General features: G+C 41.3%; 1 protein-coding gene across 1 annotated transcript in view; it reads left to right on the forward strand.

Annotated features, from left to right (window-relative positions):
* Positions 1 to 709: 709 nt before the first annotated feature.
* LOC119742607 (cap-specific mRNA (nucleoside-2'-O-)-methyltransferase 1-like) overlaps positions 710 to 14,277 on the forward strand; it is a 29,565-nt gene continuing 15,997 nt past the window's right edge. The window contains exons 1-8 of the mRNA XM_038218725.1: positions 710 to 950; positions 4,245 to 4,657; positions 7,141 to 7,299; positions 8,230 to 8,322; positions 9,719 to 9,790; positions 11,833 to 12,003; positions 13,264 to 13,456; positions 14,040 to 14,158. Of these exons, the coding sequence (XP_038074653.1) occupies positions 860 to 950; positions 4,245 to 4,657; positions 7,141 to 7,299; positions 8,230 to 8,322; positions 9,719 to 9,790; positions 11,833 to 12,003; positions 13,264 to 13,456; positions 14,040 to 14,158 (1,311 nt within the window). The 5' untranslated portion in view covers positions 710 to 859. The remainder of the gene's footprint in view (positions 951 to 4,244; positions 4,658 to 7,140; positions 7,300 to 8,229; positions 8,323 to 9,718; positions 9,791 to 11,832; positions 12,004 to 13,263; positions 13,457 to 14,039; positions 14,159 to 14,277) is intronic.

Genomic DNA, 14,277 nt, shown 5'->3' on the forward strand with positions numbered 1-14,277 from the left:
TTAGGCATAGGCTTACTTTTTTAAATTGCTATTTTTTGAATAGCAATTTCTAAATTAATTCACTTTGAATGCGACCGCGACATCGACCGACAAAACTTAAAGCGGTCGACGGACGTTTGATTATTTCAAACGGTCGGCCGTTTTTATTGTTTCGAGTGGGCATGCATGCACTTGGACCACATACAATAAATTATAATTATGTCTATGACTTGGGCCTGCAAATATGCGGCATTCCCGCGGGGTAGGCTGTAGCACGCCCATAGAGCTATATATGAGCACGCCCCACTTACGAACGGGATCGGGAGCGTATAGCAGCTCAAGGCGGATTTGTTTGTGTGTCGGACCTTTTACAGGGGGTTGCACAGACCCCCCCCCCCCCCCAAAAAAGAGAGAAAACAACAAGTAACAAACAACCAACCCAAAGCGAAGAAGTGTTTTTTGTTGGGGGGGGGGGTGGAATAAAACATACAAAGTGAACCTGTATTTAGAATAAAATCGAATTTGCAGAAGATCACGGGGACTGAATAATTGTCGAGTTGCATTTTTATCACTTCCTTTACGCATTGGGAAAAAAAGGAGGACTCCGCTAAAAAAAAAGTGTCCCGTATATCCGGCATGCATGCACCACGCGTAAAGGCAATGTATGGATCATGCAATCTTTATCATGCATCATAAACAGGCATATCGATGTTGATGTCGTAACCTTGGCCTTCCCCCTTCCCATCATGCATCATTTCAAAATGGCCGCCAACCGGGACTTGTTTCAACGGTTGCCTGTGAAATACCAACTTAAGTCTTACAATTCAGGTCCTTAAGCAGCCACAGACATACCGACGGTAGAGTTAAAGCAGAAGACAGTATGTTTAAGTATAAAGCAAGCAAAAGAAGCTCTTCACAGCTTCCTCCAAAGAAGAAACTCAAGGTGGAATTGGAACCAGCAGCTGTCGACGGTGAGATTTCATTTTTCGCCGTGGATATCGTTACGGCAGTCGACTGTATGGTTCCCTGACGTGACAGTATTCGACGTCATGATCTTTTGGTCTCGAAACCAGACTATCAATCGAATGGTTCTTTATTTAAAAAAAATACTCTGGCTCTAAAGCCACGGATCATCACCAAAAAAATATGAAAAGGAAATATAGCCTAGATCTATGCCAAGGCTACTTTTAAAAAGTAGGATTTGGAAAAAAATGTTGCAACCTGACGTCAATCTCAGCTCAATGAGCATTGAGCTTGTGTTGAGGGTCAGTCATTGCAAAAATGATGATAATATTAATAATTGATAAGACATGAATCTGACTGGGACTGAGAAACATTTCCTATTTTGTTCGGAAATACTTTTAAAAAAATTCTTGACTCTCCATAGACTTTGTACACAACCGCTGAAGTGGTGTCAGGTTGCAACATTTTTTCCTAGGATTGATGAATTTAAAAAAACAAAAACAAAAACTAAAACAAAAACTAAACAAAACAAAACAAAGAAGAAATTAATAAGAACAAAATGACAGCTAATAAAGGCAAGCAAATGAAATATAATTCTACATATCAACGACACAGCCCAAAACATCAAGGTACGACGCAATTGAAATACGTAAACCCAATGAAAGAAAGACATCACACAAGTAATTTAGCATGTCAAACGAAAGAAACAAAAACAAAAGAGACACCTATACAAACTGCCCAACAAACAAACAGAAAACGAGCAAACCAAAAATACCCCAATAAAAAGCAAACAAAAACCCAACAAACAAACATCAGACACCCAATTACCCCGCAAACACCCCAACAAGCAAACAAAAAATAAACAAACAAACACCCCCTACAACCCAACAAACAAACAAACACCCTGCAACAATCAAACAAAAACATTCAAAATCAAACAAACAAACAAACACCCCAAAAAACATAGAAACGAAATGCTACTTAAAAACACACACATAAAAGAGGAGTTAGACTTAGAGATATTTTATATCAGGTGAGCACCATAGAAAAGTTATCCAAGATCTTGGAAGTGGTCAGACCGAAGCAGGTCGTTTCGTACCCAAGTCGTTTCGTACCCAAGTCGTTTCGTACCCAAGTCGTTTCGTACCCAAGTCGTTTCGTACCCAGTCAATTATGATGCACTAAGGAGATTAAGCCAGCGAATGTAAGTAAGAAAACAATAAATACAAGCATTTTTTGATGCACAAGGGTTGTTGAGAGGTTCTTTGTAAAGACAGACAAGATATAAGATTTTTATTTTTATTTATTCAATCAGTTTTTATTGCCGATACAATTTTTAGGGTCGCAGCCTAAAAATAGGGTCGGTCGGGTAACCGGAAGCAGAACTATTCTCTTTTTTTTTGGCCTAATTATAAAAAGTACAATTTCGAAAAACTGAAAAGCAACCAAAGAAAATCACGCTACAATATAGAAGACAAACATCGTCGATCATAACCCAAGCTCAAAAGACCCACAAACCGCAGGGTAGATAAAATCCAAGCTCCTAGAAGAACAAAAAACATGCAGTGGCAGGTTAAAAACATCAGACAAAACACACCGCAGCGCCGTCAACACAAGTCCCGTGAACCACCAAGAGTGATTGACAGTAGCATTGTTGTTCAATAGAAAAGGATTTGGAACCCTTTGTCACGTGTGCAATGAATCCTGGGTGCGAAACGACCTGGGTACGAAACGACCTGGGTACGAAACGACCTGGGTACGAAACGACTTGGGTACGAAACGACCGACATTCGGTCAGACAGGCTTCTGTTAGATGAACTTAGAGAGTCAAGTGTAACTGAGTCTTTAATATGAGAGGGAAGGTTGCTCCAGATGCATGGAAACGAATGGGTGATGGAGTTCTTGAGGAGGGCAAGAGTTCTGGCATACTGGTGGTTAAATATGACATGATCTTGGTGGCGAGTGTTTACTGTTATATTGCTACAAACAGAATGGCAGTCAATGAGACCATACAGACATTTCACTACATATGTGATGGACTACTTTGTTCTCCAAAGACATCCAGTTCAGGGCTTGAAGTCTCTCCTCGTACGTACATGTAACTATAGCCATTAGCAGTTGAGAATTGCATTTCGGCTGCCGTAACGACAACCACTGGGAACTACGTTGATTTTTCCAACATTCTTTTATCAGGGTCGATCATCGCATGTACATGTATGTGTTAAAGGGAATATACAACATTTGCAAACATCGAAAAACAAAACTTTTTGCGAAATACCTTACAAGGATGTTGGTAAATGACAGTCTAAAGCACCCTGTAAAATTATGGCACCTGGTGTGAAGTCATTTTCAAGAAAAGTGGTATTTTTGTACAATTTTCCAACAGTGGTCGGCCAACCACCGTTGGAAAAACCTAACTATTTTTCAACTACTGCTCCAAATTTACCATTTTTTGGTCCAAATTTTGTTTGCTATTGGTTACATGTTCATGGACGGGTGCAGGCCAGCTAGACTGGTTCCCTTACCTTACAATTTTCCGGCATCTATAAATTGATCCATTTCATCTTTAGTGGAGTCAGGGAGCCAGACTATTTGAACATTTTTGTTTTTCTTGTTTTTTTCAGCATTTTCGAATACAAAACTTTGAACATATTAGTGTAACAATATGTGATCTATTATACTAACCCCTCAAATAGTTCATTTCTGAAAATTACAGCAAAAGCCAATGATGTACATTCCCTAAAGTTTAAGGGAATACAATGTAGGCCTAGGCCCAAACAACATTTGCTTGTGCTGTAATTTTCAGAAATGGATTGATTTGGGGTACTTCTGAAATCGGAAGGCTGCCCAGCAGCCTTCTGATTTCAGAAGTTGATTTGGGGGGTTAGTATTTTATGGCAATTTTTGTGACCTGTTTGAAGTTTTGTGTTCATAGATGCTGGGGGAAAAAAAAGAAGGAAATATGCTGTTCTTGTAGTCCGGTTCCCTGACCCTACTTGGCAATTTAAAGCCGTCGGATAGGTCAAGGAACCAGACTAGCTGGCTTGCACCCGTTCGCGGATGTGTAACTCGTTGCAAACAAATTTGAACCGACTAGATTGGGTAAACTGTGGGCAGTATTTGAAAAATTAGTCCCAAAAATTCACTACACATAGTTCAGTGGGAGTGCCGTTGCAAGAGCCAAAAAATCAGGGACAGGCTCATGGTCAAATACCGTGTGCACTGCTTTTTGGAAAATGAGAAAAATGGGGAAAAAAATAATAAAATGTCTTGTACATGTATTTACATTTGTCTATTTGCAGCATTTGAGTTCACAGACTCCGGCAGTGACGATGAGCGGATGCCATCCTTCAATCTGAATCGCAGGACCTCCAGCAATGAAGCGATCAGCCCAAGCCTGGCCCCAGGCCAGGGCCAGAGCCTTGACCATTTCTCCCCAAAGGTGGACAGTTCTAGTAGCCTGGGTAGCCAGCTGGCCAGCCCAACCTATGCACCATTTGCTGAGTTCAGGGAGTCCCTTTCCCCTGAGGCCCGGCCCAAGCTAGGCCACGGAAACTCCAGCGGCGACAGGTTTGTCCGGTCAGAGAGCCATTCCTCAACAGACGACTCAATGTCTGAAAAGGAGGTGTCGCCTTCCTTTTCCCATCCGCCACCGCCAGTGCAACGGGACACAAGCCTTGATGGCAACTACAGCAATATGGCACAGAAGATGATGGTAGGTAGTGTATTGTGACAGTAGATCTCTTAGAAATAATTCATCTCCTAACATTAGTACCTAACTTAGCTTTTTACTGGCAGTACAGTGACGTGTCTCTCTCAAGGACACAAGCATCCCTGATGATTAAAATATTCTCTGAGCATCCTGCATCGTTCACTGAGATGTAACCACCACCCCTCCCTGTCCCATTACCACCCTAAAGAATACTTGTTCTAAACTTCTTCTTTTTTTTCCTGACCCAAGGAAGATCTTGTTGATCAATCAGCTACATACAAGCACTCAATAATTATGTACATGTACATTTTATAGAGTATCATGTCTATACAAGTAACTTTTTGCTACCAAGCATCATATTGACATGAACGTGAACCTAACCTCTTCGAAGCTTCAAAATAAGTCAAGATGTATTTTCCTTTATTGGATCACATAGCTCCTGTTTGGTTGTAGCTGGGTGTCTGGGTCTGTTACACAAATTTCCTGCTTATTCTTGTCAATGCAGTAGGGCCATTCCAGTGTTATGAAGAAAATGTAATGTAAGGCCCAAAAAAAAAAATATTCGGTCTCTGGTCAGACCAAAGTTCCGGAATTGACGCGGGGACGCGGCTTTTTTTTTTTTTTTTTTGGCTTTTTTTTTTTCTTCAAGCTTGGATTGTACAGACAAGGTGGGGTACTATTTTGCTGTTTGGTGTCCTCATGTACATTGGTGTCCTCCATAATTTGCCTTGGTGCTCTTGATCGTTTGCCTTGGTGCAATTTCCCATTCCTTGGTGCTCTTTGCGGCAATAGAGGGCGCTGTTGGAGCTACCGCGGAACATTTTGGGAAAAAAAAAGATTGACGCGCATGATTAAAATCGACGCGCGCGCTGACCAGAGACCGACCTAATTTTTGTTTGGGCCTAAAGTCTCTATTTTTGGAACTTGCGTGTAGAAATGAAAGCAATGAAACCAACTTTCATTACAAATGAACACCAGTCTGCTGATGAATAATTAAAAAATTGTGATGAAACGCACCCTGATGTTTTAAGCCACATAGTAAGAAAATTTAAAGTGAGGCTTGGAACGCACTCCAATCATAAAATTGTCTGGCACCATCCCGTTCAACAGTGTACAATTTATAAAATAGATTCAGGGGACATGATCAAAAATGGTTTTTTGAAACCAACTTTCATTACAAATGAACACCAGTCTGCTGATGAATAATTTAAAAATTGTGATGAAACACACCCTAATGTTTTAAGCCACATAGTAAGAAAATTTAAAGTGAGGCTTGGAACGCACTCCAATCATAAAATAGTCTGGCACCTGCACTAGAATGCAGGAGGTCGTGGGTTCGAGTCCCACCCGAGTGATTTTTTCCAACTTTCACTCTGGAGGTAACACACTAAGTATACAGTGTTTAAACGTCGGTGAAGGGCAAAACCTAATTTGATTTATATCACCCCGACGCAAAATTCCATCTTATAAAAATGGTTTTCTCGTGAACAAGATCTATTTGCCATGATATCTAATTCAAAACTGATCCATAACTCCTAGTCTGTGATCTCCTTGACCATTACTTAATGATGTACGTATATGATTTGAAAAATACATGTTTTAGTGAGCCCTAAGCTCTGTCACAAACATAACAAATGCTGGATTTCCCAATAGATAAACATTGTCTGCCCATTTCACAAATGTAATGACCCTCTAGTTTCCCACTGCATCTTATGGTCAGTGTAATTGCTAACAACTTTTGAAAATGTCTGCAGCACAAGAAATAATTGGTGCACAATAGTTGCTTTTATCCCCAACCTCAATACCTCACTGCAATCTTTTTGATGCTAAATGACCCAATTAAAGGGAATATACATCATTTGCTTTTTGCTGTAATTTTCAGAAATGGATGGAATTGGGGGGTTGGAAATATATAGCAAATATCGTTACACTGACTTTTTTTAGGTTTTGGGTTCAAAAATGCTATAAAAACCAAGAAAAACAATCAGTTTCCTGTAGTCTGTTTCCCTGACTCCATTTAAGAAGAAACAGAGCAGTTTACATACATTGGGGAATTGTAAGTCAGGGAACCAGTCTAGCTGGCTTGTACCCGTTCATAGGTGTGTAATCGATTGCAAACAAGTGCGATGGTCAATTGGGGCCAGTATTTGAAAAAAAGCCAGTTTTTTTTCCAACGCTGATCGGCCGATCAGCGTTGGAAATTGATACAATAATACCACGTACATGTATCTTGAAAATGACAGTATACCAGGTGCCATGATTTTACAGGATGCTTTACACTGTCATTCACTAACAGTCCAGCAAGGTATTTCAAAATGATTTGGTAGTTTTATATTTGGATGTTTGCAAATGTTGTATTTTCCCTTTAATGTGGATACCCCCTACCCACATGTACGTGTATTTTGTCAGTGGCGGCTTTTAGACTTGATGTATAACTTCTCACCACGTCCATGTTTTTAATCAGAATTTTTGTTTTTTAATATCAGGCCAACATGGGATACCAGAAGGGCAAGGGTCTGGGTCTTCGCGGAGAAGGTCGGGTGGACATCGTTGAGTCATCTAAGCAGCGCGGGAGGCGTGGCTTGGGTCATGTGACTGAGGGATTTGAAGCCAGCGATGACCTAGTGTGGGAGGACAACGAAGAGGTAAGGAATTTTTATTTAATGGCTTTGGTACCTGAGAACCACTTCTATTTTAAAAAAAATGGAAAATTTTCAGAACTCGCAGTAAAATTACAGGCAAAGTATTTTTAAGACAACAGTAATGAAAAGTTTGTTAGACTTAAGATTAACAACATATGTGCTGTATAGGAACACAAATTTTAAAATCAGTGATCAGGTGACCTGTGATGAATTGTCTACAACTCTGATTAACCCCAGTGTATATACTTTAAGAAATTTGATACATTTGCACACAGAAAAAGATAATTTAAGATAAAAATTAGTTGGTTTGAAAATAAAACCAATACATTCCATTTGTTGTCAATAACCCTAACAGTCTCCATCAAGTCAAAGTCCAACACCAGGGTTTGTTGGAATCTGTTGGAGTGAGGACTGCACTAGTAAACTGATCATGCTTTACATGGGGTCAGGCATACCACCATAATCAGAGTCCAACAGTTTGGGTGTTGAGTTTACCATATGTTGTTGGATTTTGCAAGAGTAGGGATGGTTCCTAGTAAATTACTCAAGGGGATTAGGGTTAGGTGTACTTAAAAATAATTATCAAACTGCTGTTTGGTACTGTGTGAAAGAAGAATCCTGAAAATGTGTGATAATACCTTAATTTATTTTGAAAATAAAGGTTTAAAAATCTCAGTCCTTCAAATTCCCCAGGAGGTTTGTAGGAAATCACAGGACTATGGAAGTACGATCATAACCATCAGTCATTAACTTGAGTCTGCAGATTTGGGGATTGGAAGGAATGCATAGGGTTAAATCTGATTTCAAAGTTCCTTTGTACTGTAGGATGTACAAAATGAAAGACCTATATGGAAGCAATGCTGTCAGGGACCTGTACGTCTGCCTCGGTTTGACCAGTGCAGATCATAGTATTTTGCTGGTGTTTCCTTATAGGTTTCTGCCCACGAGACGTATAAATGGATGCCTCCCTGCAATCCAATAGAGGAAGCGGAATTGGCTCAGTGGAGAGACTGGAAGAGAGAGAAGGTACATGAATAGTCAACCTAGTTGAAACACAGCCTCAGTATCTCTCACGGCAGATAAAGAGTCAGACAATGGCCAGTGCATCATTGACTTAATGACCTCTGACATGGGTGTCAACATTCAGCAAGTTCGGGCTATAGTTAACCATAGTTCGACTAACTTTGCTAGAGCTAAGAATGTACGGACTACTCTATCTAGTCGACTATTTGGAAACTGAGCCTGAGGCACGGTTTCATCACTGGTTACCAATAGCCACGGGCATCGTAAAGCACAACGGGGAGCCAGGACTTTTGACCATCGTTTGACTAGAGGCATTTGCACGTTGCTGTTAGTGCGCAGGCTTAAGATACGTCACAAATCAACCACTAGTTGACTAATGGTAGACGAAAAAGGAGGCCATGTAGAACAATGTGCTTCACACCTTACTTAAAAGAATTCTCATTGGCTTTGTAATGTTGCACATACAAAGCCAATGGGAATTCTTACAATAAATCCCTAACCGCCCTGAATCCTCCAAAATCCTTTTTGCAAATTGGAGGAATTTGCAGGATTGAGGTTACATGGCAAAAGTGCGTTGCTGATTTCGGAGTATGCACTGTGTCAAGGTCTTGGGTCGGACCTTGTGTTGTTTATGCTCAGCCGTGCATAAATTTAGTCCTTGATTATACTTGACATCCTCTGCACTGCTCCAGGATGTCACTGCCTCTGCCTCAACCTATTGACAGTCCTAGCCGGAGGATTTTGCAGGATTCAGGCAGTGGTCACCCCTCCATGGACCATATTCAAGAAATAACGGAGGAATTTGCAGGATTGAGGCTATATGCTATTTTTCCATGAGGCCAATTGGAGGATTTTGCAGGATTGAGGCTACATCCTAGCAAAAAGGCCTAGGGAGTTAGGGTTTTAAGGTATGACACACGTCGTTCCAGATGGCCTCCTTTTCCGTCTACCGGTCCTCGCCTGAACTTGCTCTTTGATTTCCAGGGGTGTGTGCATAGGGCACTGCCTTTTGCATGCAGAAATATGCCAATTATACTAGACGGGGGAGGTTGATCAATCATCATCAAGGCGCATTTGGCAACCAAGACAATAAAAGATACTTTGAGAACATTGCCCGTCCTCCCATGCGTGAATGACATGCAATGATGATATATTGTCAGGTCGCTAGTCTATTGTGATCCACCCACTGTTGGTATGCCATTTGTCAAACAGATTTTTGAGACGTTTTGACAAACAGTATCACCAAATCAATTCTATCAGCGTTTATGTTATTTTTGATCAACATTCATTTTGTTGTCCTTTCTATTTTTCCTTCTCATGGTTCTATAGGGTGCCTCTCTCTTACCACTATGTCCAGCTCATGCATTAATTACCTGGGTCTTTGTTATTTCTTTGTCAGAGAAAAGACTACATTGATGATGAAACCCACTTCTGTGACCCAGACATTTTGAGAAAACTTTTGAGTGCAAAGGTAGGACGAAGCTGTCTGTATTATGGAATTTGCAAAGGGGAGATGTTGTTTTTAGGAATCGGGTACCCAATTGAAACTAACACGGGGACCCTAACCCTAACCTTCCCAAATCCTCCAAAATCTTCTTTGCATAACAGAGGATTTTGCAGGATTGACGCCATATGGCAAAATGTGCAGCTGATTTTGGAGGATGCACTGTTTCAAGGTCTTGGGCCGGACCTTGTGTTGTTTATGCTCAGCTGTGCATAAATTCAGGCCTATATTGTACTTGAAATCCCCCGTACTGCTCCAGGATGTCACTGGCTCTGCCTCAACATAAAGACAGTGATTGCTGGAGGATTTTGCAGGATTGAGGCAGTAGTCATTCCTCCAAGGGCCACATTCAAGGAAAAAACAAGGATTTTGGAGGATTGAGGCTGTATGCAATTTTGACATGGATGCAGTTGAAGGATTTCGCAGGATTGAGGTTGCATCCTAGCAAAAATGCCTAGGGAGTAACATGTAGGGTTAAAGGTAGAGAAGATCATTTGCAGCCATCCAAAAAGTAACTGACAAAATTATTGTTGAAAGTAACGGCAATAAGCTCCCTGCAAAATTATTCTTTCTGTCATTTTGATGAAAACAATAAAAGAAGGCAATTTCCAAAGATGCACCAAGTGACGCATTTTGGGAATTTCCGCGCATGTAGCATGTAGTTGGTTTGTAATTTGGCAAATCAGTGAACAGGTGTTTACACGACGCACACACGCCCGCGGTTGCACGATTATTCATCGGCTCTGTGAGTGACATTGCGTACATGTAGCTGCAATTGGCTGAATGAGAACGTGTCCTGAATGCTGATTTCCGGCATAATTCAAAACATGACTCTGCAACTTGGAATACCGGTATACGGCATTCACTGATCTAAAACTTCATATTAATTGTTAAGCACCTGTCATCCGATTTTGAGCACTCTGTTGCCCCAAACATTAAAAAAGTGCCCAAATGACAAATGATGTACACTACCCATAAATTCATGGATAACAGGAGCATTTTGAAATACACTGCCCCACGGAGGCCACTTTTCAACAGGAGACATACGGTGAATTGTATTGAATTATCCTGCAATCAATTATTCTTCATTGTTTTTCACATGTTGGTTACACACAAATGCAAAGGCATTTAGAATCCTTAACACTTAAAGGTGTCATCATTGAGGGAGGTTAATTCGGTTTGTTAGTAAAGGGGGCTTTCACGCGCGCGCACCACTGATTACTAGCGCCCATTGGACAAACGCTCGAGTTGCGTTAGTTTCCCGGTTCCAATGGTTCCAACGCTACTTTAATACGTCACACTAACGAACCGGATAGGAATGTCATTGCCTTGACACATGTTCGGCCTAAAGGCAAATGTATTGGCTGCAAATTTGCAAAGGCTGACCCCATTTCAATTTGAGCAACTTTCAGCAGAAACATTTTGTGACATAAAAATTGCACTTGTGTTTTCATTGATGCTGTGTACGAACCAGTGCTAATAAGAAATAATGTAGGAGTCATCTCATTCAGTATCTGGGATATGATGTGAATAAGTTTACCTGCAATAGGCTGATTGAGTTGAGTGTTGACTGTGGGATTGTGAGCAGCTTCAACAGAAACATCCTGCAATGAAATTATGAACATTGTCTACAATGTTATTGCGGGAAGATTCCAGAGAAGTTGCTCAGAATCCTTCAACTACATGTAGCACATGATACAATGGGCCTATCCGGTTCATAAGTGTGACCTCATTTCAACTTAAACCACATCCCCTACACACGGAGTAGCACTAAAAATCAGTGGAACCATTGGAACCAGAAGAAGTGTAAAGTTGTGTGTTAAGCCAGTGGGTGCTAGTTATCAGTAGTGCGCGAGCGTGTACGACAAAGTCACTTACGAAACGGATTGTGGAGAAACTTGTCCACAGCTTCCCAAATATTGAATAAAAATGACATCTAAAAATCCATCGAAGCTGCTGAGTACCTGTTGCAACTTGTGAAATGATATGCCGTCCTTGTTGATTCCCAGTCAGCGTTTGACAAGCTTGACGATCCTGAGGAGATGAGACAGGCCCGGACTCGGTCCAATCCCTTCGAGACGCTCCGCGGTGGAATCTTCCTCAACAGAGCTGCCATGAAGATGGCCAACATGGACCAGGTCTTCAACTTCATGTTCACGTCGCCCAGGGATGGGCATGAGGTGAAAGATATTTGGATGTTTTCCCCCCAGAGACCAGAGTTGTGAACAGGTCCATCACAAGCCAGTCACTAGTCAAATCACAAGTAAGGGGCCTTGTCAAACTTACAGGCTGTTGGCTCCAGACAAGCTGCAAAAGGAAAGCAACAGGCAAATGGTTATTTTCTAAGGAATTTCCATAAACTGTCAGAAGAGAATGTGTTATTTCAGTGAAGATTCCTTGCATTTGGTTGCCTGTAAAAATTGACTTGTATGACTGGGCCCATGGTCTTAAGTAAAAAGGGATGAACAGTTCATATGAGCAACCTGTCACTTGATTAGAATCTGGAAGATGTGTCCAGCAGCAGATTTCACAAACATTTACGCAATTGCATATTAAAGTTAACACCGCCACAATTTATTTTGTAAGTTGCGTCACATTTCATGCTGGGCAACATTTCTGTAACGACAATTTCACGAATGTTTCGTAGTGCATAAGTCTGTGACTTTCGCAACAAATGATGGCGTAACTTGCATAATAATTTTAGGTGACTAAGTTGTGGTGTAGCGACTGAAAATGAACTATTTTACCAGCAAATCGTGATCGTCGTGGAGCCTGTTATTGCGCAACTTATCAAGTTTGATACAAGACACTCACAGCTTTGTACTTGAAGTAAACAAATTGCTATTTTTAGAGTTGCTGCACGATTCCGAAGAAAGTCAGACAAAAGTATTTTCAAAATGGCAGGCAGAGGTGATTTAATGACTGTTTCATGAATGAACAAAATCATTCACAAACAGCCATCGTAAATGCTGTTATTATCCTCGTCCAAGATGTTTAGATTATTTAAAATGTTGCACAGCTACGCCACATTTCGTGAAATCGATCGTTAGTTTGTTGCGCAGCTGCGCCGCTGCGCAGCAACAAATTTGTTGCGTAAGTCCTACTCAACGCAAGCTACGGCCTTTTTCGTGAAATCGGCTGCTGGACTCATGATTGACTTGTGAGGACTTTAATACCTACACATCTGGTCTTTTTGCATTTCATATTTTGGTATTGTGCCAGGGCAGGGGCACTCATTTCAGTATTCTCCAACCTGTACAACAAACCTGGCACCCCGCCAAGCTAAAAAATATAGCTCATGAAGAATGTGAAGCATGTACATGTACGGTCAGGATAGTCAGGTCCGTGATAGGTCAGGAACAGTGGCAGACAGTGGTTATACAGTCACATAACAGTTATTTCGTAAATTAACAGATCTTTCTCTTCCTGTGTTTGGGCAGAGACCTTTGGTAGGCCACAATGACCTGCTGTACTTTGCGGACATCTGTGCTGGCCCCGGTGGCTTCAGTGAGTACGTCCTCTGGCGTCGCAAGCACAGGACCAAAGGGTTTGGCTTCACCATCAAGGGACCCAACGACTTCAAGTTGGAGGAGTTCTTTGCTGCATCGCCTGAATACTTTGAGCCTCATTACGGTGAGAAGAGATCAATCTGACTCGACTCAAATCCATCGCAAGTCAGTGATAAGTCAGATAAAGCAACAAGATGGAATAAATAGTATTATGTTGTCACGCTCCATTTGAATAGCTTGTCAATTGAATAATTTGCCTGGCTATCAGTCATCATGGCAAGACCTCAGTTTAATGCTCAAGGGCAAATGATTTCAATCCCCAACCGAAGCAGCCCCTTTTCACAGTGTGAAGAATTTTACACAGCTTACATAACAAAGCACTGAAATTGATTAAAGGCAAGGAACTTGGTCACAGTGTCCAAAAATGTTGTTGTGATCAATTGACAATTGTGCAGTGAGGCCTAAATTAGAAACTCATAGGGGTTGAGGCCCAGGATTTAGGAGTATCTGCACAATTCCAAAAATTCAAAATTTACTTTGTGATTTTGTTGTTATTTTAAAAAATATTTCTGGGGAATGTACTGTAGAGTAGATGTCTTGGGAGATTGACTTGTCAGAACTTTTGTATTTTTCATTTTGTTGGAGGAGGGGAAATGTTGTCCGTTGGACCCACCTGCTTATACTTGTACGTTTTCTTTGTTGCCTAGGTGTGAATGGTGCCAATGGGGATGGGGACATCATGAGCAGTGACAACCAGATAGAATTCAGGAAGTTTGTCTTTGAGAATACAGACAACAAAGGGGTGCACTTTGTCATGGGAGATGGGGTAAGATACTCTGTCATTGACCCCAGACCTCGCCTTTGAGTTCCTGTAGACATGGGCGTCGCGAGGGGGGGGGCACTTGCCCCCCCCCCCCCCTGGAAAAGCAACCAAAAAAAAGAAGA

The sequence above is a fragment of the Patiria miniata genome, unplaced genomic scaffold, assembly GCF_015706575.1.
Source record: "Patiria miniata isolate m_02_andy unplaced genomic scaffold, ASM1570657v1 HiC_scaffold_6, whole genome shotgun sequence".
Taxonomy (NCBI): domain Eukaryota; kingdom Metazoa; phylum Echinodermata; class Asteroidea; order Valvatida; family Asterinidae; genus Patiria; species Patiria miniata.